Raw genomic sequence first — 27,902 nt, 5'->3', positions numbered from 1 at the left:
GTAGCGTAATAGTAAAAGCAGGGATGGACTTAGTATATTGAGAAAGGAGGGACCTGTAAATATATACTGTACAACTTTTCTCCATTGCGGTGCTCAATTTTACTACCCAAAAGAGTAGACTAAGTAACAACCATAAGTGATAAACTAGAGGAATTTTTCACTTTTATTCGCCCTCCATGTCCTTTGGTTGCAAGTGAATGCTGTTGCAAAAATGCTTTTCATTTTAAATATATCTGTATTTTATAACTATTAATATATTTTATATTTATTCACTTTCTCAGTATCTCCGAAACCTACCATCACTATATCACTCGATGGGCTTCGCAACTTAACACCCAGTGGGGTCCGGCATAAAGAAGTTGGTTACAATCTTCCTACAGGTAAGTTTTATGAATTTTTACCTCAATGGGTAAGTTTGAACTATATGATGATAATCGTAATAAGGGCATTGATTACTAAGAATATTCAGAATTTGAAAGGTCCTACGGTTTGTTCTTTGCTTAGTTGAACTATATGGTGATATTATAGGTCCTACAGCTTGTTCTTTGCTTAATATTGTGGTGATATTTGAGGGGTTTTGATCATATTAAAATAAATGCTTAATATTGTGGTGATATTTGAGGGGTTTTGATCATATTAAAATAAAGGTGGATTTTTTAAAAGTGAGCCATTACAGGCAGTCCCCGGGTTATGACGGGTCCGGCTTACGACATTCCGAGGTTACGATGCTTTTCAGATGTATTCATCATAAATTATTTCCCAGTTTATGACGCATGTTCCAGGGTTACGATGCGTTGTACGCCGATCCGACGGAAGAAATATGGCTCCAAAATGGCAGAATAATCAAAATTTGGAGGTTTTTTTGATGAAAAACTCAATAATAATGCAGTTTACATCATTTTCAATACACTCCAGAGCATTAAAAGTAAGGTTTTCTTAGGATTTTTTATGATTTTTGACAATTTTTCGGTTTACAACGATTTTCGGCTTACGACGTGGCATAAGAATGGAACCCCCGTCGTAAACCAGGGACTACCTATATTAGTGGTAAAGATACATTTTGCAATGTGTGAACATGCTTGAAAGAAAAATGCAAATTTAGAAGAAAAGTTTTTAGCAAAGGAGAAATGAGCATCAGTTTAGTGCCATATCGATTTTTTAAAAATCTCACATTGGTATATTCTTTTTCAGTTGTGAATGTGAATAGTGGGAGTGCAAGTGCCAGTGGGGATAAAAGCGTAACTGTCCGTGTTGGTGAAAATCATCGTGCAGGTGGTAAAACCCCTCCCCCAGTACCTCCGCCTCCCAAGCCAGAAGTAGTAGATGGACATCCTGGGGACTGCAATGTTACCCACATTTCTCAGTTCTACTCCACACCCATACCCACGCTGCAGCTTTGAATCCCATCCCCTCTTTGCCAGCCATTAATAGTGACAGCCAGGCAAACCTTTCTTTACATTAAAACATTTCAATAAACCGCTCATGGCCAGTGTAGGAATCTTGCCCTGGCAGTATTAGTTTTGGGTGAAGAAAGCCCCACAGAAGGGGCAGCCAATCAAAACGATGCACCTGACGGGCCTTCAGCTGAGCCAGGGGCCAGTGCAAGAGTAGCTGGAGCATCTTCCGTTGCAGGTGCAACATCTTCCTCCATACCCAGTTATCAGTCTTCATATCCTATGCGTAGTAGTAATGCGGCCAATGGTCAGCTGCCGACTAATGCAGCCCCTAAAACGTCTTCACCAGCTGCAAAGCCCACTCCTCCTGCTGTTGCCCCTAGAACAGCTAATCGACGCGGTCACAAATATAAACGTAACTCAGGTAAATTGCGATGCGTTTCGATAAGTGTTGTGATCATGGATACAGTATAGGTTTTTATATATCGTGCATTTTACTTTTCTTACTTTTGTATTTTTGCGGAGTTTATGTAGAGTGACCAAGTGCAGTGTGCATCAGAAGTTGGCAGTATGCATCAGAAAGCAAAGTTTTGCACTGAGACTTTAATGAATTGTTCTTTAATTTATTAAAGGTTCAGTAACCCTTCTCGTGAAATAGTGTAGGTTGTTGGATTAGTGATGTAAATTCCAGGTGCAGAAGAGTTGTAAGTCTCCCAAAAGTTTGCAATTTTGTAGATAGTGTTAAGTAATGGAGAGTTTTTTATGCTTAGTTGTAGAGTTGCTTGACATTAGATGGTTACTGGTGGGGTCTCATGCAAGAAACAATTTTGTTTCCTGGAGCATAGTTGAATCTCAGTACTATGCATAACCTAATTTTGATAAGGAAAATGAAATGCTAAAGTTTGAGAGCATGATATGCCAGTTCAGTAAAGAAACCAATAATGAAGAGTGTTGAATGGTATAAAGTAGATAAATATTTGTAGTCTAATTTTTGTGAATAGAAAAGTTTGCATTATAATGGAGGAAAATACAGTAGCCTAAGTAAAAAGAGTAAAAAAATAAATGGCTTTACCATTGTCATCTAATAATTCAAACAGAAACTTCAGTTCGTAATATTTTATTTTCAAGAAAGATATTGTTAACATTTCAAATTACTTTCTCTGGCGTAAAGATGTTACCATAGCATTTTGAACTATAGGGTCGCGTGTAAACAACAAACCTTGCAAGCATTATTTCCAAGCTTACATTGAATTTATTATTGTACGATGATTATGGCAAAGTTAATTGAACCTGACAGTAAGAGTTCCCTCGCTCATCCAGTTGTCTGTTTACTTTTCAAAACCACAGGGACAGCAGATGGAGCCAGTAGTAGTGGGGCATCACCAAGTGCATCCAATAAGAACAGTACCACTAATGCCGAGGGTAACCCGGGTGGGAGCAGAAACAACACCAATTCGAACGATCCTAACGTACCTAAAAACCAAGAGGAACCACTTCCACCTGGGTAAGTGTCCCTCTGTATTCGATTATTCGGAACAGAGGTAGGGAATGTTATCTAAAAGTCATCTTTGTAGAGTCTGTACCGTGGATGAAAGTGTTCCTGTTTTTACCTATTCGTTGGGAAATTAGATTCTGTTTGATTATTTTAACTATTTTGTATCTGTCTAGTGCATTTTCCTTGACAGATAAATGTGTCACTGGAAAAGGAGTATGAATCATCAAGGTCATCCTTATTGTGTTTACTTCATATTTTCTCTTTAGTGGATTAGATATGAAATGAGTCATCTTCATTCTCATTCATTTTCAGTTGGGATTCCCTTATAGTCTGGGTTTCTTCTGTGTCACTTTTCCATAAATTTTTTTGGGCCATTCTACTGGTTGTTATCTTCCTGTTCTTTCCAAATCTGCTGTTATTTCAGATCTCAATTCAGTTTTGGAGCTGTTATATTCTTTTTCATTTGCTCTACTGACTTATGTCTGGGATAGCGATCAGCTGGTTACTGGTCATTACCTCAGTGAGTGTTAAGACCTTCAGGCTGGCAATTTTGATGAGGATAAAAAAAAAATGAAAAAATCCAGTTGTCTTTATGGTAATCTTCTCCTAAAACCTGCAACTGCTCTAGAAATGCAAGGCTTAAGAGCCAAGCTTTCCCCTTTGCTGTTATTTGTAGTTTGTTTCTAATATTTGAACATAGGTTAGTAGGGGCTTGTTCCTCTTCATACCTCTAACAAAATAGTACTATTCCTCTTCCATATCCTTTTCTAAAGCAGTTTTTGAGTTTTTAGTCCAGTATTTGGCCCCAGCTGCATTGCTGTGTACCTTTTCATTTTCTTCCTTGCCTTTGGGCTCTACGTTAGCTGTGTGACTCTTGAATCCTTCCTTGTTCCATTTTTAATTCTGATTTACGAACAGCACTTTAGATTGAGACTATCACACTCGTGATAGTTTAGCAGTGTGTCTAGTGGTCTCATTTAGCTACTACTGTATAATAATAATTAACCATTTCTGGTATAAAGATATCCTTCTCATATTGACAAGGCAAATTATGGATTGATTTCCAGGTGGGAGATGAGACATGACCAGTATGGTAGACGATATTATGTTGATCACACGACAAGGTCTACTACCTGGGAAAGACCAAAACCACTTCCTGCAGGCTGGGAAGCACGACGGGATCCCAGAGGTAGAGTTTATTATGTAGACCATAACACAAGAACTACCACATGGCAACGGCCAACTGTAGAAAACATAAGGTAAGATTGTATTGTTAACATGGAAGATTCATTAGCTTATTATATCACTTGGGAATACTAGTTGAATATTAGTTTCTTGATGTACTTAAGGTTGTGTTTGTTTGATTTTTAAGCTGTTGAATGAATGCTTGTGACACTATGGAGGCTCCTTGTAGGCAATGTTGAATGAAAGTGGATATCAATGTAAGGGTGTTTTCTTTAATACTTTTTGTAGATCAGCTAGGAAGGATTCTGTAATAAATGTAATATCTCTTGATATTTTCACTCGGTGATAATCCTCTCTCACTGTTATTAGCACCAGTTGGGTTTTAGGCTTACAGGGGGGACATGATTTAAAACATATCTTCATGTAATTGAATCATCTTGAGCTATTTTCTGGTAGCAAAAATTACATAAATTAAGAGGCTGCATGTAGACAGCAATTTTGCATCTTTAGGATACTAAAACTACATTGCTTTGATATAAAGGGGATTCAGAAGGTTTATTGCCAAACATTTCCACTTCGAATACTTCATGGTGCCAGAGTGGAATGGTATTAAAAATAAATTCCCTGCCCTAGAATGGTTCGAATTTCACCCAGGGAAATAATATTTAGTCCAGGTGTAAGGACCAGAATTTGGAGTACCCTTGTAATTTCAAGGGTTTTTTTTCTTTAATTTGCAATTGTAAGCAACTTAATATCTGTATAACATGTATGTTTGTCAGAGAATATTTATGAATCCTGAGGAAAATGTTGCCAAGTATGTGAATGTGTTTTGAAAATATGCCCTTCATTTAATGTTTATAGCTTTCAATGAAAAATCATTCAATTTTGGAAAAAAAATTATAATCCTTTCAAAAATGTTTTTGTTTCAGACAATCTGAAGAGGTGTGAGAGCACAACATGTTCCAGTTGAGTTCTCAGCGATTCCTATACCCCAATCAAAATCAAGAGACTGATAATGATCCACTTGGACCCTTGCCAGCTGTAAGTCTACTTTTTGGTGTTTTTAGAAAGTTGTGTGTGCTGTAATTGTTCAGTAGACAAGCGAGACATCATTTAATCACCCCTTATTTTCTGTCCATAGTTTTCTGATACATCATTTAATCACCCCTTTTTTCCGTCCTTAGTTTTCTGATACATGCTTAGTATATTTTGACTGGTGCCCATCCAGTTATTAGTTATTAGTACAGTATTCTAAATTTTAACCCGACAGCTAAAGTCATTTGTAGGTTCACTGAGGGTTGTGTAATTTATTTTCCCTCCATTTATATTCTCAGGGCTGGGAAAAGCGACAAGAACCAAATGGAAGAATATATTTTGTCAATCATCGAAACAGAACTACTCAGTGGGATGATCCTCGGACACAGGGGTAAGTATTTAATTTATTTTGTACTCCATAAAAAATTAGATTCCCATTTTACACTATTACATTTTGTCTACTAGTCACAGTATTTTGTAAATGATATGCTTCATTTGTTGAAGCCTGTGGTAGTTTTGTAAGATGTATTAGGCGAGTCAGTTTTTTTATTCATACGTTACTTATCATATGGGAAGTAACAGACTGATGATGCATGCAGTCAGTTATAATGACTGTCATAGCAAATTTATATTTACGTTAGCATTTAAACACTAAAAGGTGTTATTGTGAATGCTGTAATGCATTATGAAAAACATCTATATACTTTACTGTTGCCAAGGAAGGTCCAGTCTTTTGTTGAAAATCCTCATATCGATTAGTTGTAAAATAATTAATTTTGATTATCCTCATGGATAACCGGTCATCCCACCCTCCTAATGAGGAATTCATGACCGCAAATGTCAGAATGTAGTGCATTTTTTTTTTATGCTGAAGGGTTTCATTTAGGATACCCTAGAGTGGCATTTAGCTTGTAAAATTCTTTTGACATTACAGACAGGGTACACACATCCAAAAATACCTGTAAAATTGAGGGTCTGCTGCATATGCTAAACTAAGTATGTGCAACAGATGCTTTTCAATCTGCTCTAAAAATAAACATAGCAAAATTAAGGCTATCCCCATCCATGGAAGTGGGCAAAATTTATCCTGATTTGATATTTTATTGCATGGTTGGTGGTATAGCATTTTTATAATAGCTGGAGTTGAAATGAGCCTCCTTTTGTCTGATTATTTGTCAGGTAAAATGATTTTCTTTCAGTTGCAACAGCTTTGACCTTATTCTCTGTCTTTTGCAGCATGGTTCTTGAGGAAGAGCCCCTACCAGATGGATGGGAGATGAGGTTAACAGAGGATGGCCGTCAGTATTTTGTTGACCATAATACCCGTCAAACAACATTTCAAGATCCTCGACCAGGAGCTAAGCAAATGTAAGTATTTAGTTTTATTCATGTTTCCCAAAAAAATTTTTCCAATACATTTTTTGAAAATGGAAAATATTTTACAAATATGTTACGCATTGTTTGGACAAGGTTTAATGTATTTAGGACCTTGAATGGGATGTGCCAGCTAGGGGGATAGATTATGAATACTGTTAGATGGCCCTTGAGTTGTAGAATAGGTTATAAAAAAAAATGTTTTCTCTTAAATCAAACAGTGGTAATATAAAGTTTCTCCTTCATTTTAAAGTTCTGTGTTGATTGAATGCCCTTAAAAGTTTCACGTTTCACACCAACGTTACTAGGCAAGATGAATATATCTGCAATTCTTGTGTGCCCATTCATTTTATTTAATGTTTTTACAGTAGTAAACTCAATTTTTTCCTTTGGGTATAGCCTAATTTATAAGAACAGTTTAGCTTACATGAAGTACAGTAAAATTTCAAGCATCAGACCAATGGGAGGGAAGGGGAGGACTTGTTGCTGCCAAGGTCTTTGTATTTATTTTCCAGTTTGGTTAATAATGATGAATATAAAGGTTTTACAGTTAATTTCCTTTCAAAATTAGTTTTAACACAAATTTTATATAGAAAGAGAGAGTGTGCCCATGATGTTATTATAAGGCAAAACATTATTTTTGCTTGGTTATCTCCCAGCTAAGTGTATTAACTTGTACATAATACTCAGCAGCGCATTATGATCTCTCTGCAAAGTATTTGTAAAAATTTCTTACCATGTCTTTGTTTCTGTGTTTTTTCCAGCAATGCTAGTAGGGGTCAGTATGGTATTCCTATGGTGTATGAGCGTTCGTTCAGGTGGAAACTTGGACAGTTTAGATATTTGTGTCACAGGTAAGCAATATCTTTTGTGTAATAGAATCCCATCAGTCATTTGCGCTGTACTTCCAGTGATGTGAAAATCAGTCTCCCACACTTGCATTACTCAAGATGCAGAAGCAGCCCATGACACACGCTCCATTGAGTGCCTACTGGCTACAACTCTAGGCCTTACTTTTCTGTGGGACTGGATGGTCATCATGTTAGTTCCCACAATTGCTGTGGTAGCAAATGAAATCTTCATTTGTTTTAACTTTTATATCTGTTGAGGATGATTCTAATAGTCTCTCTTTGGCTGTGACAGGAATGGTTTACGTCTCTCTTTCTAACTTTGGATTCGTCCATCCTCCTCTTTTTAACATTGGATTAGTTCATCCTCTTCTTCCTAACATTTTTCACGTGCATGCAACTAGCACAGCCTCGAGAAGTGGCCATCTGATGTACTGTTCTACATGTCTAAAGCTACTTGTAGGTACCTCTCTTCCCGTGGCACTTACCGACCAAATACAGTCTCATAACTTTTACGTTTGCCATTCTCCCAACCCTTCAACCTTAGTTTTTTCATTTCATTTCATAGGAAAGTGAGCAAGGAGTGCAGAAGGCAGAAAGGAGCATGTGTAGTGGAATAACTAGATCTTGTTTAGTAAGAGTCTGGTGAGACTGGTACATGTGCATTACAGGACACACAACATATATGATTAATGGGGTTCACACAACTTATATGATTAATGGGGTTTTATGGAAACATTTTCTGTTATAAAAACAGCATGTACCGTATTTGATGGCATATAAGACGACTTTTTAATAAAAAAATGGCCTAAAAATCCCCCAAGGCCCTATGTACATAACGTAGGCTCAAAATTTAAGAATTTTGGCCGAAATTATACATGAAACGCCACGATGTTGTAGCCTAGCCTAACATTCGGTGTTATCCTAATAACCTATTAAAAACCAAAGTTTATTATAATTATTTATCATCACACTTACCATCACCACATTTACTACTGCTAGTATCATAATCAATATCTACGTTGTTATTATCGGTATTTTCATTAAAATGTGTTAATATCATTATCGCTGTCTACAGCGATCGCCGCATTCCACATTTACAGACTTCAGTACGGTGCTGCCACCCATCGTGATTATCTCGAGCTTTACTAATAACAAGGCTTGCTCAGTTGGTAGTTGGCAATTCTACTAATATTCTCTTTATGCATAACAACATGGCTTTGATCAATTGGTGGTTGACAATTCCTGCTACTTTTATAATATATAATGGATATATATAACATATATTACGTAGGTAACATCTTATTAATGTTTTTGTTGGTTCTGTCAAGAAACAATGTTTACAAAATGAATGTGTTGCAATGTATTGGTGAACCTATGAGGTAGCTTTCAGCAGCAGACTAAAACATACGATCGTGAGTAAATGGCTGATTGTATAATACATATTTTGATAAATATAAATATGGTAAATAACTTTATTAATGTTTTTGTTAATTTGTTGGTAAGAACAATATGCATATGATAACCTAATACTACAGTTTTTACTTACCAAAATCATATGAGCATAGGCTAGGAAACCTTATTTTTTTTCCCTCAATGTCCTGCTGAAATTGGGGTGCGTCCTATGCAGACATGCGTCTTATAAGCCATCAAATATGGTAATAATTTGTTGCTTATCTGCACTAAGGTAATAACGGCCAGGTATAATAAAATTTCTCATGCCACAAGAGGAGCCTTTGCCAACGCCTTATCTTTCTTTCTTTTTCAGTAATGCGGTAACGGGCCATATAAAAATTAGTGTTACTCGGCAAACACTTTTCGAAGACTCCTTCCACCAGGTTATGAGATTACCGCCTTATGACCTCAGGAGAAGACTGTTTATTATATTTAGAGGAGAGGAAGGCTTAGATTATGGTGGAGTGTCCAGGTAAACAAGTTTTTTCAGCACCTATATAATAATATAATTGAAGTTTTCTAATTTTAATTTTTTTTTTACCTTATTGTAATTATAAATGACTTGCTGGCTTAATTTGGAAAACATTTATTTTTAGTCTTGTCTGGATTTTGAAAAGTTGCTGTCCACTGCATTATTCTTTAGATGGAATTTTCAGAGTTTTTTCAATTTAATTCATGTCATTATGTGCAGTTGTTTTAATACTGTATATCATGTGCATAATTTTAAAGTTGTAATATTTTTGTCAATAAATTTTTGAATAGTGTTTCATGTCTGCTGGAGATTGTAGTTGTTCATTAAGACCATTAACCGTAAGGTGCCTAGTTCCATTTATAACTCATCCCAGTTACATAAGTTCATATCTTGAAAGAACACATACACTTGTATCACTCCCCAGCTCCACTCATTTCATTGTGCAACACAGCACCATCAACATCCGAGGAGCAGGCAGGCTGCTGCTGCAAACAGTGTGTCGTTTTCTAGCATCAGCTTTAATGCTATTCAGTTTGCTAGGAGTTTTATCATGGCTACAACTTAAATGTAGAATAGTTTGCCAAGTGCATTTTTGGAATCTTCTGCTCTCCAAATGTTCAAGTGAGGAGCAAATTCATTCTTGGTTCCTGTTGACGTCTCCTGAGTTTCAGGTGTATCGGTTTAATTTACTGTATATTGATTTATTTATCACCTTTTCCTATAACTTCTTTCTTTTTGCAGGCTGATTTCCCTTTGGATCCCTCTTGAGTTTATAGTATGTTGACTCTTTCTGTAAGGGTTTTTGGTTGAAGATATAAAGAAAGTGAGAAAGAGCAGTCTCCTTGTAAAGTGTTTTGACTGCATCTTTTTGTTCTAACTTTGCTCACTTGTTAAGTTTTTCTCTCTGATCTTTCCATTGCTGTGCTTTTGTTGTTTAGGTATATGAAGTGTGTGCTTGGTAAAGGAAGCTAAAGGTTTTCTTCCTAAGTACTAAATTTATGTTCTTGTTTGAGAACTTGGTTCATTCAAGTAATATGTTTGTCTACTACATGAGTCCCGTAGGGGGCTATTGCTGTCAGTACACCTCATGCTGTGCACTGTAGGCATTACTTACAGTACTCTGCAGTGTCCCTTCGTCCCCTAGCTGTAACCCCTTTCATTCCTTTTACATACATCTTTTTGTAAGGTTACACCTTTAAAACCTTTTTACTGTCGGTTTCCATTTCAGTGCTGAGTGACCTCATAGGTCCTAGCGCTTGGCCTTTGGCGTAAATTCTATATTCTATTCTTTTCTCCTAAGTAAGTTACTTTTTAATAAATTATACATTGTGGATTGACTGATTATCAGACACCACAAAATTAATCTAGATATGGAGTGGTGGAAGAGGTCTGGCCAAAGGAAGTGATGTTTCTCTCAAGATTTAAACAGGGCAACTTAATGAGTTTTACTCAGAATCCCTATTGTTAATGGTTTTTAAGAAAAATGTGTTTTATCCTTATAAGAACATCACTTTGTAACTATGCATTATTTCTGATAAATATTTAATTAGGATGTAATTAATTCTGGAATTCCAGACTGTGCAGATTATTTTTGAACCTTTATAAGGTTTTGATTAATAATGGTATATTATAGTAGTGTCATATTCACTGCATATTTCTGTCCTTACAGAGAATGGTTCTTCCAGCTGTCCCATGAGGTTCTCAACCCAATGTACTGCCTTTTTGAATATGCCAATAAAAATAATTATTCTTTGCAAATTAATCCAGCTTCAGAAGTCAATCCAGACCATTTGACGTACTTCAAATTTATTGGTCGTTTCATAGCAATGGTAAGTAAAGATAGGATATGCTAATTTTTCCAAGTAGAGGATGAGTTTTGAGAGGCTTTTAAAGAAGTTAGTGTTTCCTCTTTTTTTTTTTTTTTTTGAGTTGAAGTTCATTGAAATGTGTAATGATTAACAAAGTATACCTCTATATGTAGGAAATATTGTTGCATGCTTTATTAGATGAAATAATATAGTTTTAGTGGGGCTGATTTCATTGTTAATGCTAGGAGAATTTTGACTATGGTTTTTGGTATAAATTTTTTCTTGTAATATAAAGGTAAAGAGAGAACACTGTAATATGGGATTTTGTAGCTTATCTTTTTTTGTAACTTTATCCTTTTTTAACATTTAAGCACACAGTGAGTTATAATCTTTTATTTACAAGAGTTATTCTTTACAGGCCTTATATCATGGAAAGTTCATCTACAATGGGTTTACCATGCCATTTTATAAGCGTATGTTGAGTAAGAAGCTCACTATGAAGGACTTGGAATCAATTGATCCTGAATTTTACAATTCCCTTTGTTGGATACGTGATAACAATATTGAGGTGAGAAGACTGGCAGTTTAATTACATTTGTTTAATATTGTAAGAATTGTTTTGTTTTATGACAATATTTTTTTATATTTCTTATCTATTGGAAAAAATGAGTAGAGATGTTCAAATAGAATATGATGCACTTTTGATTATTGCTGTATGTATTGGATAAAGAAATTTGGAAGTAGAAATTGTAAACTTGTTTGGATTTTGTGGTGTGTATGCAGTATCTAGTTCAGTATAATCAAAACTTACTTCACGCACCTGCCAAAGGTGATGTAATCTGTGGCAAATTACTTGGTTTGAGTCCATTTTTTTTGTTTGGTTAGAAAATTTAGATGAGTTGCTGAACATATTTATTCATGGCAAGAATAGTATTTATGAAGGGGGTGACTACTACTCTTTTAAAACATTTGCTTAGATATGAAATGCAAGGAAATAACAGAATTCCACTTTATGAAAGGTAGTAGTGTGAAAACTGGTGAAACCATTGGCCCTTGAAAGCGACTTGCACGTAATTTTTGTGGGATTGTAGACCTTGACATGTATAGAGTAATGCTCAGATTGCAGAGGCAGCATTTAATAAAAGAACTCTTGAGAGCACTGCCCAAATTAGTATCTGCAAAAAATTAAGAGTGGGATCAATGAAAAGTCTTCCCAGATACAAGAACAGTATTCTTTTCCAAGGTGTGTTCAACTCACATAAATGTGAAGAGGGTGCTCTGAAGAGTAGCATGTGTGTTTGAAAATCATACCTATTTTCCTAGATGCTTATCAATGCAGGTTGAGTAATCCTTTCACACTGAAAAGCATACCCATTTTCCCAGATGCTTTTCAAGGCAAGTTGAGTAATCCTTTCACACTGAAAAGCATACCTATTTTCCCAGATACATTTCAAGGCAGATTGTGTAATCCTTTCACACTGAAAAGCATACCCATTTTCCCAGATGCTTTTCAAGGCAGGTTGAGTAATCCTTTCACACTGAAAAGCATACCTATTTTCCCAGATGCATTTCAAGGCAGATTGTGTAATCCTTTCACACTGAAAAGCACACCTATTTTCCCAGATGCATTTCAAGGCAGATTGTGTAATCTTTCACATAAAAAAGAAATATGTGTGCATTTAGTTTTGTTTTTATTTCCATGTGTGTAGAAGTGTATCAGTGAGTGCAGTTTGTATTCGTACCAGTTACAGTCAAATATGATAAGTAAAAGGTCTGAAAATATGAGTTATATGTCCAGTAAAAAAGAAAATTGTGAAAATAGAAAAGAATTGAATTCATGTTTTTAGATTCTCTGTACTGTGTAAGAATGGCAAATGTTTAGATGGCATTCAATAAAGCCACGCTGACAGGTACGGGTTTATATTAGAAATATAAGGGACTTCATATATATTTACATTACTGTAGCTTATGTAAAGTTTCATTTTTGAAAGTTCATTTATAAATGGTAAAAATTACTTTGGTAACCCAAAGTAAATGTATTTACCCTGAGGAAATTTGCCCTTTATAGGTTACTATTTACAGTGTGCCATGTGCATTGCACATTATATGTTATTGAAAATTTTTGAAGAACCTCTTTAGCCCCAATACGTGTTTGTTTTTCACCCATTTATTTTTAGCTGTTTAGGAATGTGCTATGAGAGACCAGCAGTATGTCTCATTGGTCTCATTAAAAGCAATTGCGTAATAATAATAATAATTATAATAATAATAATAATAAATAAATAAAAGATAAGGAGCCAACAAGGTAGCCAACTGTGCATGTACTGAAATAGATGAAATATATAGAATAAGGAACCTGACTGTAACAAAACTGAAGTTGAACACACTGAAATATTCCAGCATATTTTTGGGGGTTAGAATAACACTTTTCTTGTGTTTATTGTATTTCTAACACTTCTGATCCATGGATGTCCGATGAATAATCCACATAACCTAATCCTCTAGTTTTCGTAGTTATATTAAATATTTTAACCAGACCACTAAGTTAAAATTTTTATTCTATAACAGTAGTGGCCAAATGCTGTACAACACTGACAGTTAAGTATATTTTATGTGGCTGTTGTAATTTCAACTAACAAGGAGTGTCACGTTTTGGATACTAATCCCTTGAAACAGGTTTTTGAGAATCTTTCGCAATTGAAACTTAATCATTCATGAGTTGTAAGACTTGAAATGTGTTAGATTGGACACATATGATAATATTCAATTATATGTTGTGAATGAAAACTTAACCCTTTCAGGCCAGCCATATTTAAGTTCAGAATTTTAACTTTGTGGTCTTCTAAAACCATTTGATAGGAATTATTTTCTAAAGGTTAATTTTATAACAAAATGATGAAGTCATATGAATGGTAATAATTCTTTTAGGCAATCTTTATCAACCATTGAATAATAAATAAGTGTCTAAAGGGATTGAACGTAGTTTGTATTGAACTGCTTAGACTAAATTAGAATTTGCTAATTGAAGTGAGTGTTTTTTGCCTTAACATTATTTTTCCTTCATTTTTCAGGAGTGTTGCCTAGAGATGTCATTTTCGACAGATTTTGAAGTTCTTGGTAAAATTTCAGAAGTTGAATTGAAACCTGGTGGCAAAGACATTCAAGTAACAGAAGAGAATAAGGAAGAGTATATTGAGTAAGTATTAGGTCATTTGGTGGTAGTTCTGCCAATGAAATTATTAGATGTATACTGTATGTGTGGTTGATTAGAGGTGAAGCAAAATTCTTGTTGGGTTATGTAGGTAGAATTTTGTACAAATTAAATTTTTTCATACGAAGAATAATCTGAAACTAGTATTGAATATAAAATACAGTAAATCCTCGATTTAGTACATCCATGATTCATTGCACACAATTTTGGTTCATTGAACTATCTTCAGTATTGCCAAAACATCATCTTAAAATGCTGGTGAATTGGGGAAATGTTGCTAAGTTGATTTGCTGTACACTGAAGATTCGACATTTTTATTTTAAAGAGTATGCCGTTTTCTCAATAAGGTATTAACATGTATATAAAATTGAATAAGGTGAATTTTCAAGAAATTTATTTAGTATGAATGCCTAGGTCTTCGGTGTAAGTAAGTCTATATTAGTTAGGGACATAAACAAATTAAGTTTTATAATAGTTTTGAGTACATATGATGGTATACACAAGTGTTTTAGGTAAAGTGTTGTAGAATGAGAATCTCGACACAGAAAATGGAAGAGGAAGTATTCAGGATACCAGAAATCAGCCATGAATGGTGGAAAGAATATATATGTTGCAAAATATGTGAAAATGGAGAATTTTTATTTGCAAAGAAAGAACTATTGGAGCTACAGTTTGAAAATTTTTAAATGAAAATGAATGTGAACTTGGGTAGTTGGCGTGGCAGGAGAACCAATAGAGATAGTAACACCTAAAGAGGTTCAAGGAGCTTTGGGGAAGGTGAAAATTAAAAGTTCCCAAAAATCTATCCAGAATGATAGGTGGTAGGGTAGCCAACCATTGATGATCCTATCAGAATACTGTCTGTTAAAACTTGACAGACTAAAAGATAGGACCAGGAGAGTGGGAAAAGAGTAGTAGAGTAAAAATGTGCGTAAGGAAAAAAAGAGATGTTCTGTCTTTATTAAATGAAAATATTAGTTACTGAATGAAAGGTTTAGATAGTTCAAATTGATACAATTGCCAGTTTGGCTTCACAGCAGATGGGTCAACACAGAAATAATCTTTATTATGAGGTAACTGCAGGAAAAGTATCATGCAAAGATAGTCTTGTATGCCGTCAAAAACAGAATATTATGTAATGTAATGTTTATGGATAGTCAAGGAATTAACATAATTAGTATATAACCAGTAATTAAGTTTGAATTAAATTTACTCACATCATCTTGTGATAACTTTTAATCAGAAGTGAAATGCATCTGTTATTTGGTTTGTACCTTAATGAGAAAATTTTTGAAGATCAGGTTCATGAAATTAAGATAAGTGGGTGCTGGTCCTTTAAATTTCTATGGCTATCCAAAAACTTTCTTTTATTTCACTTTAATATAAATCCTTTTGGGCCAGTTTTGAAAAATATGTAGTTTTGTTAAATTAGATAGTAACTTCAGATATATTGTAAATAATTTGTTATTTTTTTGAAGAAAATTTTTCATTTTAACTTGCTGGTTAGCTGGCAGAGTTAGTAAACCAAGGTAGGTATTTTGAGTATTTTGAGTAATGTCACTCAATGGCAAAATTGATGTTACTAGGTTGATGATGCAGTGGCGATTAACTCGAGGACAGGAGGCTCAGACGGCATATTTTTTGGAAGGCTTTTCTGAAGTGGTTCCTCTTGAATGGCTGAAGTATTTTGATGAGCGTGAACTGGAACTTCTGCTATGTGGAATGCAGGAGATAGATATAAATGACTGGCAAAAGAATACAATATACCGACACTACAACAGGTCTTCAAAACAAGTCATTTGGTTCTGGCAGGTAAGATCAGATGTGAAATGAAAGCTTATTTGTACAGTATCTAGGGCAGTAGGATTTATAAAGGAAAGGTTTTCGTTACTTCTGTCCTCAGTAATGTGTCAGGTATCTCCAGTTATTGTGTACTTTCAGTTCAACTTTCTTTGCAAGTTTTTTTATGATTCTTAACTATACAAGTGAGGGCAGCTGTCAAGGCAAGAGTTGTGACAGCTGAGAGCATGTGAGCAAGTTGCAACAACTAGGATAACAGGAGCATGAGGATTCTTAGGTGTAGGAGGGTAAGTTGTTGTCAGGAATGCTATAACAGTGAAGGGTGCAGGATTGGACATGTAGAATGCACAGCTAATGTAATTCATGAATGGCATGGGATGAGGAGGAGCACATCATGACAAAAGTGAGCTGCACTGTAGCCCATGCATGGGTTTTCAGTGGATTTTCTTTTGACCGTAACAGTTGCCTTGATCTCTGCATTTTCCTGTATTTTCATTTCCTGGATTATGTGAAAAAAAGCTTCATACACTTCATATATATTTGTGATAAGCTTTGCGGAATAATATCATCTTTAGTCATGCTTTGGGAATTATAAAATTATCAGCCTGGACTTTCAAGGATGAAATTATAACCTTGGACTTTCAAGGATGATTATTTTTTATTTTTTGCAGAATTTTTAATTTTGTATTGGCTGTTTGTTTTGTTAATGGTAATAGTTGCCTCCTCCTCCAACTCTGTTTTCGTATCTATTGCTACCTTAAAGATTCTCTCATGTCTCACATGCAACCTTACCGTCTGTGAAGAAGATTCTGTGTTTGAGCTCCTTCCTTTTGAGTGTTGTCCCGTCACTAAGAAATCTCTCTCTATTTGTGATATTCGGCTATTTGATTGCTCTTCCTTCCTTCCTTCCTTATAATGGACTTCTTTGCATGCATGAAAGTGCACTCTCCTTTTACAGGGTTTAACCAATGTTTGATATCCAAAGTGGACAGCATGAGAATGCTATTTATGTGTCTTTTTTTTTTTTTTAGATGGTAAGTTTTCCTTGCAAGAGAGATAGTAGAGGTACCTATGAGCTTTCCATACTGGGATCTGCTTGTTTGTTTTTTCATTGAAGTTGGTTCTTCCCTCTCTAGAACTCTCACTGTTGAATTGATGATGAGTTGTTTCATTGCTCCTCCAGTTCACCCTTTTTTGGTGTTGGTGATGGTGACTCCCCTTGCATTTATGACGTCCTTTTGACCTTGTGCTGTGTCATCACTATCTTTGGTTTGTCTTGCTCTGTGACTCATCATGGGCCTTCGGCTGCCTCTGTTCTCATCCCTTCATGTCCTCTACTTAGGATTTTTGGTGGCCCTGGGAATTTTTCTATTGTTTGTGTGCCATGTTACTTTCTAAATTTGTTAAGTTCAGTGTTTCTGATGCTTCGCGGCCCTATGGTGGCCTCCGCTTGGCTGCCATTGTCTGATGGTCATTTTATGAGCTCATGGAGTAACCCTCTGTCTTAGTCTCTTAGGTGTCTGGACGTTTGTCTTAATTTGTGGTTCCTCAGACTGTGTTTCCGTGGCGGACTCACAGCTACCATTGCCCGTGAACTCCAGCCCAGGAGGGGGTTCCTTAGTTTCCAATTGTTTCTTGGGTGAATCATGGGGAGTTCCTCCTTGACTCTGCTTATGATGTGGTCATCCCTCGGGTCCTGTCTGCTGTTGCGTGGCTTCAGGAGGTTTTTTGTTTTCCTGTTCCCCTTAGGGAATGGTATTGCTTTTTGTTGCCTCTGTGGTAATTTCCTCCATGTCTGTTAGGATGTGCTTGGATCCACAACAACAGTGTTGTTTGAATTACAGTTTCCAACATTTTCAGAGGAAGCAACAAAACATTGTTTGTACCATCCAGTAACAGCATCTGAATAACATTTACCTACATTTTCAGTGAAGCATTGAAACCAGAATCATTAGCTTGTCTGCTTTGCTGAAAAGAATGTTATGAGACTAATCTGGAGAAGTTCTTCAAACAAATTTAGGAAATTGTAAAAATTGTAAAATTGCATTAGATGGCCAGGGCAGAGTCCTAGGGAAAGTTCTTTCTAATTGTTGTATCAAGGAGCAATGATTGTGAGTGTGATTGTTATGGTATGATGTAATTATTCATTGTAATGGACAACTAGTCTTATGTATTGTTATTATAAATTAATTTAACAAGCTCATTCACTCTAGTCTGGTAAAACTGCCAATTACTAATATCAAGGAAAAGAAAATGTAAATGTGGAATGAAAAAACATGACTGTCTCGAAGAAAATGTAAATGTAGAATGATAAAACATGACTGTCTCGAAACCTATTCAAGTAATTTTTTCTAATTAGCATGTTTTCTTCGTATTCCAGTTTGTTAGAGAAATTGACAATGAAAAACGTGCTAGACTGCTGCAATTTGTAACTGGAACTTGTCGAGTACCTGTTGGAGGATTTGCTGAATTGATGGGTAAGTTCAGTTTTCTCTTTTGGTGTTATTAGTTGTGACAAACTAGAGATTTTCAAGTAGTTGTTACTGGCTTAGGTAATGCTTGTTGTATTTTAGATTGAATATTAATGGGTTTTAAAAACTTTAACACTTGAATATTGAATGGTATTCCTTTTATTGAATGTTCTGTATGATTTGATTACAGTGTCTGAGATATTATATCTGGCAACTTGGCTATTGTAAATGCCTGTAAATGTTGAGTTGATATAAATTACATAGTAATGATCTTAAAACTTTGTTCTTGAATCTTGGGTTTGCTGAAGTCTGTACTGTGACCTTGCACTTTCTTGACGAGTTTCATTGCTTGTGGTTACACTCAGATATGCACCATTTTCCTGCAGTTCTCTTGTTTTTGCTGACAATTAGTAACAAATAAGCTAATTAGAGGGGAAAAATTGCTGTTGGTTTATCAGAAAAAATACCGTTATCTTTACGAAACATTGTTTTGGTTCATTTAAGAATTTTCAGGTAATGTTATGTGGCCTGAATTTACCAGTTCTTGACTTTTGACTCTTGTTTGTAAATTCTTTTCTTTAAACTATACTTTGGTTTAATAACAAACTCATTACATAAAATTAGCCCACCTTCTTGGTCTCCACCAAAACTAGAGATCCTGAGGTTTCAGGCAGCCAAGAGCCTCACTTTCCATGCACCTAGATAATTTTGTGTTACAAATGAAACTTATGAAAAAAGCCATGCTGATGTCTGGGACCATGTTAAGAACATGGTAATTTAAATTCCGGTGGACTTGCTGATGCCAAGATGCATTTGAAGAAGCCATGATGACAGCTGGGTTCCACATTAGTGATAGAGCCATTAGAGTAGGAGGAATGATCACAAGCCAAACACTTACAGTCTTTCAAACTGGATAACTACTCATCCTAGAGTCCAGTAGACTCAGGTCAAGTTGATGTTGAACTCTTTCCATTGATAAAAATGGTTCTGCCAGACTGTACATTTGTCCGTGCTTGACTTTGATCATGATCAAAGTTCCCAGATGAGTCCAAATTATGCAGATATCTCCTTTGCTTTTCTCATCCTTGAATAGTTTCCATCTTACATGATACCCTGTGAATGTTGAAAAACCCCAAGAGCATGTTTCTGTTCTAGAATTGGGATGGAGCCTTATTCCAGTGGACAGCCCTTCCATATTCAACTTTTAAGCACAAGCCTGGTACTTAAGTACGAAGTGCGAGAGTTAGAGAGGAATGGAATCTTACACATTATGGATTCTTACTTTCACAGGAACGTTTTGTACCCAGGGAAATGACTAGGATATCTTGTTCCCATATGACAAGGCCTTCTTACAGAAAGACTTGATTGGATTGCTGAGGTTTGCTGTTTACAGAAACACCGGAGCTCCACTTTTTCATGGAGCTGACTAGCAACAGAAACCAGAAAAGTTTGATAATAGATGTTCACCCAAACATTATTCCACCATTAGGAGCAAAGGTTCAGGCTCGAATAATTTCACTTTTTACTCTCTAGCTTCAAGTCACTTTATGATTTAGAGGTAAACGTCACCAAATGTATTGAAGGTGTAAGTGGTCATATCAACAGCTGAAGTCATCTTGGTCATGAATGCGACTCTCTTAGCAGACAAGGCTTAGGAACTGGAATCTCTTTAGTGCCCAGTGTTTGTTGGTTTCTATTTAGTGAGCCTAGATATCCTTGTCTCATAGTATCTATACCTGATTGGTAATATGGTTTTGTCACACACACTGCTTGGAGTTTTCAGACTTGGTCCTTTTATTTTATCATAGAGATATGTAGTAATAGGCTTTTATTATTTGGCAGAAGACATGATATGCATTGGCATCTGAATTTGGTTGCTTGGAAAGGTGCATATGTCCTCCGGTTCATAGATCCCAGTACCAGAAGCTAGGACAAAAGAGTTATTTCAAGTGGCAGACATAGTTCCCGTATTCCAGAAGTAGGCACATTAGGAACTTGGGGCTGGGGCTGTCTATCCAGATTGTTCATCCCATACAAGCATCGCCAGCCAAATGTGTATTCACATTTGTGTAACTGTAGAGCAACGACATCATTGAGAATGACAGAACCAGGTTAGGTCTTGAGGTCAGGATGTAGAAAGACATCAGGCATACAGCAGTGACAGGGGATTGATGGTATCTACATGCTTTCCTGCTCCAGTACATTCAAATTATAAAATTTTTATTGCATGTCTGTAAGGACTAGGTTTTCCTGCTTGAAGTTATGTGGGTCAGGCTAGCCAGGCCATCCTGTTTAGTGTGATACTTATGTAACAAGAGAGAGGATGGTGAAATAAGGATGTATGGGGTCAAGAGATCAGAGGGAGAGATTGCGGCAGTGAAATCAGAACATTAAGTCAAGACATTGTTTTTGAATTGTGTTGTTGGTCAGAAGAAGTAGAAAAGACATGGAAAGATCAAAGTGTATTAAAGATGAAAATGAAAACTTTTGAGTTGAAAAGAAAGAAATGTGGAATAGTGGAGACAGTGCTTGGAAACTTACCAGAAGACGACTGAGTATTAACTGAAGAGTGCTAGTTCAGCAGGGAGATCTAGCCCTTGTAAAAATAGGAAGTGATTGGTGCTTTTTGTTGATGCAGATATGAATTGTAATGGTCCTTGGTTATAAGAATTCAAATACATCAAATATAGCTTGTGTAAACAAGAATTGCACCTGTACATTTGTGTTTATAGTGACATTGATAAGTCAGTGGACAGATAGTTGTAAATCTTTCTTACCAGCCCATCCCCCCCCCTTTTTTTTATAGATGTGTTCAAGGTACTTGATCAGCGAGATTAGTACAATAATTGAAGATAAGAGTTGGTGTTATTGCCAGCAGTTGCACTCTTCTTGTAAAGAGCTCTATAACGTTAAAAGACTTAATCGTGTCGTCAATATAATTATTTTCATGTTAAATTGTTAACCTCTGGTTTTGTTTGTAATCCTTTGGTTGCAAAAGATGTATGAAGCAGCATGAGAATGTCAAAGGGTGATCTATGCATTATTCAGCGAAGGTTTTGTTTCTGTTTTGCCACTAGCTTTCAGAGGAAGTTGCTTTCACGGCATTTTCTTTCCTCCAATTCCAGGGAGCAATGGGCCTCAGAAATTCTGTATTGAGAAAGTTGGCAAAGAGACCTGGCTTCCTCGCTCCCATACGTGCTTCAATCGACTCGACCTCCCGCCCTACAAGTCTTACGAACAGCTTGTTGAGAAACTGACTTTTGCCATTGAAGAAACGGAAGGTTTTGGTCAAGAGTAAGCAGTTTTAGTGGTCAGCATGTGTACAATATCAAAGACCATTTGTGATAATATATGCTCCTGATTAAATATGTGACTACTGTGATTTATTTGAGATTTCCAATTAATGTTTGTCCAAATACAATTGTAGGAATTTTTGCAAAGCTATATTCAGGTTGTGTAAGCAGTCTGGCTGACTGGCGGTGTTTGAGCATTCAACAGTTGATTTTTGTCCCATGTAAGCCAGTCAGAAAGGTTGTTATCCAAAGGAAATAATTATATGTGTACATTATGTATAAAAGAGTGCATGTGTAGTATGTTGGCTATTTTTAGTCAGTTTTCCATTGAGAAGGAAACTTTTGCGTATATAGTGTACAGTATGTATAATCTTAAAACTGTATTTTTTTCTTTCTCTCTCTCTCTCTCACTCTCTCTCTCCCCCCCTCTCTCTTACTCTCTCATATCTGAATATCATTCATTGATACACCAACTAGAATTATGCCTATTTTGTTTTGGTGTCCACCCAAAAGACATCTTCATATGTGTAGTGTAACTTGGTTTGATATACTTATAACACCCATTTGGAATTTGAGTGTTTTTACCAGACCTTTCAATACAACTCCCTTTCTTTAAATATTTTTGTGCTTAAAAGTTAAAGAGATTTTCAAGAAGAAGTGGTTTCCCAGTATAAATAGTCTTAAATTTTGTTCATGAAGGTTGTCTGGCCAGTTGTGACTAAGACAACATGAAGGGAAGAGAAGTATAACAAAATTTACAATTTTTAACTATGATCACTTTTTCTTATATAAAATACCTGTAATTGACATATGGAATTTGCATCAGTTTATTCAAGCACTGCAGTTTTGCCAGCAGAAAGTCTTGTTGGAATAATTATTTCTATGAAATGACTTTATAGCCAAAGGAAATGTCCCATCCTTTTTTTTTTATTCAACTCCTGCTAACAATGATGATCAGATACTGCTTGAATTATTTATGGTATAAAAATCATCCCAACTTGCTGCTATGTAGTTCTACATAAAGCACTGGGCTTCTGTGCCCTATTCAGGTCTCAACAAACATTAGTCATGAAGTTCACTGATCACACTTTTAGTTTGACCTCGTAATTAGTTTCAGCACCTGTCAGACTTGGCACCCTTTTTAGGCTTGGAACTCAACACCGAAATTCATTTCACAAAAATTTAGCATTTTGTAAGCATAAAGCCAAATAAGTTGCATTACTGAAAGTATACAACTCACGTATTTCACAGATGTGTAATCTGTTTAATAAATCATACAAGTTTATCATGTATAGTCTGCCCGTATTTTTGTTGTATCGGATCATTGTAATGTGTTCAGGAAATTACACAATTGGTTATAGGTCGTGCATTCAAATATAGATATCTTAGAAATTCATTTGTAATGTAAGTAATCTACTATGCAAAATGGTTTTTTTTTTTTTTTAAGGGTAATCATAGAGGACTTCTTTTAGCCTTTGCAAGAGTTACAGCATAGCGTTTTCAGAAATTATATATCATTTTGAGATGGGTTGAAGTTAGAAACCAACATAGAGACACTGTATCCCAAGACAGGTTTTACGCCCAAGAAAATTATACGTTTGTTTGCTGTAATAGGTACTTACTGATATTTTGATATTTCAGTTTTGTATTTCATCAGTGACATCATTTTCATAATTTATATTGGTAAATTTCCTGAAACCTTTATTTATGGTCATTATGTGATTACAGTGTACAAATTATACAAATGAAATTCTGTAATTGCAGTTTTGTGTTTGCATCAATGTTGGCTGAGCCCATTCCCAAGTTGAAATTGGCATTCCTCCCGAGCAACTGTGATTGCATTGAATCATAAAAACAGTTTTGTACCTGATTTACAGAAGAATGACTGATTTTGCAGAATTTTGCTTACAAATTTTTGCTGTTTATGATTTCCCCCCGAAGAATTACAACAGCGTTCTTAACAAATTTATACGAAAAAAGATTCTAGTAAAACTCGGTGAAATCCTATCAGTTTCTCATAAATGTATTTTCCAGAGTTCAACATCAACCTACTACATGTCCTTAGAAACAATCTTGTTACACTGTTCAATAAAAAATTTTTATCTTGTGTTTTGTCATTTTTCTCGTAAGTATCCTCAAAACCGAAGTCAGGCCAATTTATAATACTGTGTTACTGCCTTTGCAATGTGATAAAGTTGATTTTCCCTTTTTGAGTAATATGATTGTGATCTTTCCCATCATTCAGTATGGGGAATGAGTCAAAATGTTGTCTAAATGCGCATGCATACACACAAATGTATTTATGTCTGTCATAGGAATTCAAATATATCAACGTAGTACATGACCACAAGGAAAGTGAAACAAGAGTGCAAGGTCTTTTTTCTGTATGCTAAAGCATTCTTCAGCAAACAGAGTTTGTTCATTTCACTTTCCTCGTGCCCAGATTTCTCTCTCTCTCTCTCTCTCTCTCTCTCTCTCTCTCTCTCTCTCTCTCTCTCTCTCTCTCTCTCTCTCTCTCTCTCTCTCTCTCTCTTTGTGTGTGTGCGTGTGTGTTCCGACTTAGAGGAGTAGTATTTGGTAAGTTGTTATTCTTTAAACTTTTGGCTTGGATGGATACCTTATTGGCTTGAATTCAATTATTTCATAGTAATTCAGCCGAATTTGCTAATACAGTGTATTGCTGAGTAGATTTCATTGTGTGTGTACTGAAGAATTTTTACCGAAAAATATTAAACTTGTCAAACATTATTGTCACTAGGAAAATTTTCTGCAGTCAACAGTTATTACAAGAACCCAGTGAAATTTCTGGTACTGCCATGGTTTTTATGATAGTTTTGACTAAAATAGTATATAGTGATGGAGGTTTGAAGTATGTCCATTTTATGCAGTATTCTACCCTGTGATGATATATGAATAATGGTAATACTATTTGATAGTACAGTGAAGAGATGTGTCCAATGATTGGGTTTTGCAAATGGTACATAGGTTTTGTGAATGGTATTGTTGATGCTGATATTTGATAAAAATAACTTTGTAAGTTTTACAATACTTAATAGACTGTCTTCACAGTGCATTCTTAAACATGGGACATTAGCCATATTGATTGTTTTGGTATTTGTTTTCCAACTAAAAGTAAAATTGACTATGTTCCTCTGGGGAGAATGTACATAATGAAGTTTTGTTGTTTGACCCAAGATTTCTTTCAGTGTTTTATACCCAAATTCTCTCCTTAGGAAACAAAAATGTAGAACTGCAGGTAAAAGGTTACAGAACGTGTAAAGCAGAGCAATGAGGCATAATTGTTGGAGAATGTGCGAGCCTCTTCATGGAATTATATTAATTCACTTATGAAAAATAATTTAATGTCTTTACTTTTTTTAGTCCTAGCATAACACAGCACAGGTAGTATGACCAATTTCGTGTTTTGCAGTGCAGCAGAAGTGGCTTTGGTAGATATTTTCCTGTAAAATCTGTTTACTTTTTGTAGAGAATTTTGTCAAGTGGAAATCAGTTTCTCATGTATCAAGTGCAGTATATTTTTTTATATACAGTACAGTAGATAGTTTTGTGCACTGACACGACATGGCCTTCAGATGTTCTCTGTAATTTTGTTGTCAAGGGCTGAGTTTGAAATGATTCTGAGTTGCATTACTATTATATATATGTTTAAAGGCACAGCATAATTTTAAAAAGAATACTTGTTTTTTTTTTTAAATATTTATTGTAAGCAAGTAATGTAATCAAGAAAAGTGGTTTTAATGTATTTAACACTCACATATTGTAAATGATTAAGAATTTTATCATAGGTGAGAATGTGCCTCGTGGTGACATACTAGGGATTGTGAGTCTGCAATAAATGCTTTGTACATTTGTGTACAATATTATATCCTCATTGTCACAAATACTTAGTGACTTGTAAAAATATGTATTGTGTGATACAGTTTGTTAGTTAATGGGAATATTTTAAAATTAGAGAAGACAGCCATGCTATTGAGAAGTATAGTAGGAGTTCATGTAATTGAGTGCATATTAAGCTATTAGTTTTGAACAGTTTAGGTGTACATACAGTTTATGCAGTGTATAACGGGAAAATAATTTGGCTCGTAGATCCTTATTACTGCAAGAATTGCAATTGATCACTGTAGTGAGGACCAAATATCTATATGCAATGGAATTTTCAGTAGGGGTCTGCTGTTACTTTAGGTTCTGCATCACGTGCATTACGCATACATATATTTTGTTGGTTTTCGTTTGATTTTATGTCTGGACTCTGACCTTTATTTAAGTTCCTACATTGATGTCGGGAAAAGTGCTTAGTGAATATTCATCGGATATTCCGTTGTTAATGTTTTTGTGAATTCAGCACTCCTATGCTTCATTTTGAGTTTGCCTCCGGCTAAATGTTTGGAATTGGTTTCCATGCATGGGAGAATCTGCATCCAGCCACTTGAATCAAGAACATGCAGCTTTTTATATCATTCCCCTGAAATTTTGTAAAAAGTTTTTTGCCAAGCACAGGTGGTCATGCATTATGTACTGATGTATTAATAAGTGTGATATCTTCAACATCTGATAAGTGTTTAGATAGATTATATGTTATTATGGCCTACAAAGACTATATGTGGTTTTATACTGATACTTTGCAACATACATTGCACATGTTGAGTATTGTTTGCAATACCAATCTTATTTTCATATTCATATTGCCGTGTATATATATAAATATATAATGTCTGGGTCTGTAAATAAAGTATTCCTCAAACAAAAATTGTGGGTGTTTGTGGTTTTTTGAGCCTAAGACCAATTGCCACTAGACGGAGCATGTACAATGAGAGTCTTTATTTTTATGGTGCGGTAGGCAAATTATTAGAATTCTGAACCTTTGGATCCTTGATTTTATATGGTATGAATCGACAATAATTTTCTGTGTACTGTACTGCATATGTTTAGCCTTTGTCATGCTTATCTTTTAAGCTTATTGATCATTTATTATCTTTTTTGGCGTAAAACAATCCAGTGAGAATTTTTAAGTATAGGACCATTTTCTCTGCTGATTCCTGTAGAAAGGAATGCATGCATGCGCTGCTTTGAATTATCTCGGGTACTTTTGCTTGTACTTGAGCACCTGCTGTGGCTCAAAACCCCGTAAATGGGTACCACTTAGTGTGTCTTGCATAGCACTGTGGATGGTACTAAAGGTTCTTTATGGTCTCTTCGTACTGGGTTGTCCAACATTCATAGCTTCACCTTGCTCCAGTTGGCTGTATTAAGAACAATATCTAGGTGAGACCTTTGAAAGTTCAGAAAATGGAACTCGATAGTCTTGTTAAACTAATTAAGAATTAGGGTTTGAAATGAGAGGCATTGTCAAGTACAAACAGTGGAGGAGAAAAAATCATCTCATCACCAGCGATTAGAACCACCAAAACATCTTCCACAACCACACACACATGCACAACAAAGATTGCTGTTTAATAGATGTTGTATAGAAACGTATTAGAGGTAAAAATTTAAAGAAATCCACAATAGTGTCATTTTTTAGCAAACATCACTCTCAAAATTTTTTTACTTTATTCTCACCATAGCACAACATATCGACTACAGTACTTAATTCATTGTATAGAAATCTGTATGCACTGTTAACAAAATCGGGGGAAAGGTTAGGTCACCATAAATGTTACCCTTATTGAAAAATTCTAACACTACAAAATCAAAGTAGAAAAGAACTGGCAAAACAAAAATATGTACCTCCAAACTACATTGTAACAAAATTATTTCAAATGACAGCAAATGTTTATCATTGGACACAAATCCTCGAAAGAATTTTTTATCGCCACCAGTATCAGACTCGGTTTTAGAATTTATAAGAAGCGGTAATCTCATCTGGTAAGAGTCAATTTGATAATTAAAAGAAGGAACCCTTTTGACCTGCTTTGTGAAGTTTTAAGATTAAATTGGTGTTTTGGGTTGTTTTGGGCCATCTTCAGAGTTTGACACTTGAAATACTTTCAACGATTACATTAATCCTCGTAACCAACAATGTCACAGGGCAATTATTGAA

At 35.4% G+C, this 27,902-nt stretch overlaps 1 protein-coding gene across 1 annotated transcript in view; it reads left to right on the top strand.

Annotated features, from left to right (window-relative positions):
- The window catches only part of Su(dx) (Suppressor of deltex), a 32,832-nt gene extending 8,882 nt beyond the window's left edge, over window positions 1-23,950 (top strand). Inside the window, 17 exon segments of the mRNA XM_067107580.1 lie at window positions 282-380; window positions 1,192-1,359; window positions 1,362-1,482; window positions 1,484-1,818; window positions 2,742-2,898; window positions 3,957-4,148; window positions 5,004-5,115; window positions 5,409-5,500; window positions 6,346-6,477; window positions 7,248-7,337; window positions 9,100-9,258; window positions 10,928-11,087; window positions 11,485-11,634; window positions 14,138-14,262; window positions 15,864-16,089; window positions 18,458-18,554; window positions 21,674-23,950. Coding sequence (XP_066963681.1) covers window positions 282-380; window positions 1,192-1,359; window positions 1,362-1,482; window positions 1,484-1,818; window positions 2,742-2,898; window positions 3,957-4,148; window positions 5,004-5,115; window positions 5,409-5,500; window positions 6,346-6,477; window positions 7,248-7,337; window positions 9,100-9,258; window positions 10,928-11,087; window positions 11,485-11,634; window positions 14,138-14,262; window positions 15,864-16,089; window positions 18,458-18,554; window positions 21,674-21,846 — 2,588 coding nt within the window. The 3' untranslated portion in view covers window positions 21,847-23,950.
- Window positions 23,951-27,902: the final 3,952 nt, after the last annotated feature.

The sequence above is a fragment of the Macrobrachium rosenbergii genome, chromosome 8, assembly GCF_040412425.1.
Source record: "Macrobrachium rosenbergii isolate ZJJX-2024 chromosome 8, ASM4041242v1, whole genome shotgun sequence".
In the NCBI taxonomy this organism is placed as follows: domain Eukaryota; kingdom Metazoa; phylum Arthropoda; class Malacostraca; order Decapoda; family Palaemonidae; genus Macrobrachium; species Macrobrachium rosenbergii.
This window is presented reverse-complemented; position numbering and strand designations above follow the sequence as displayed.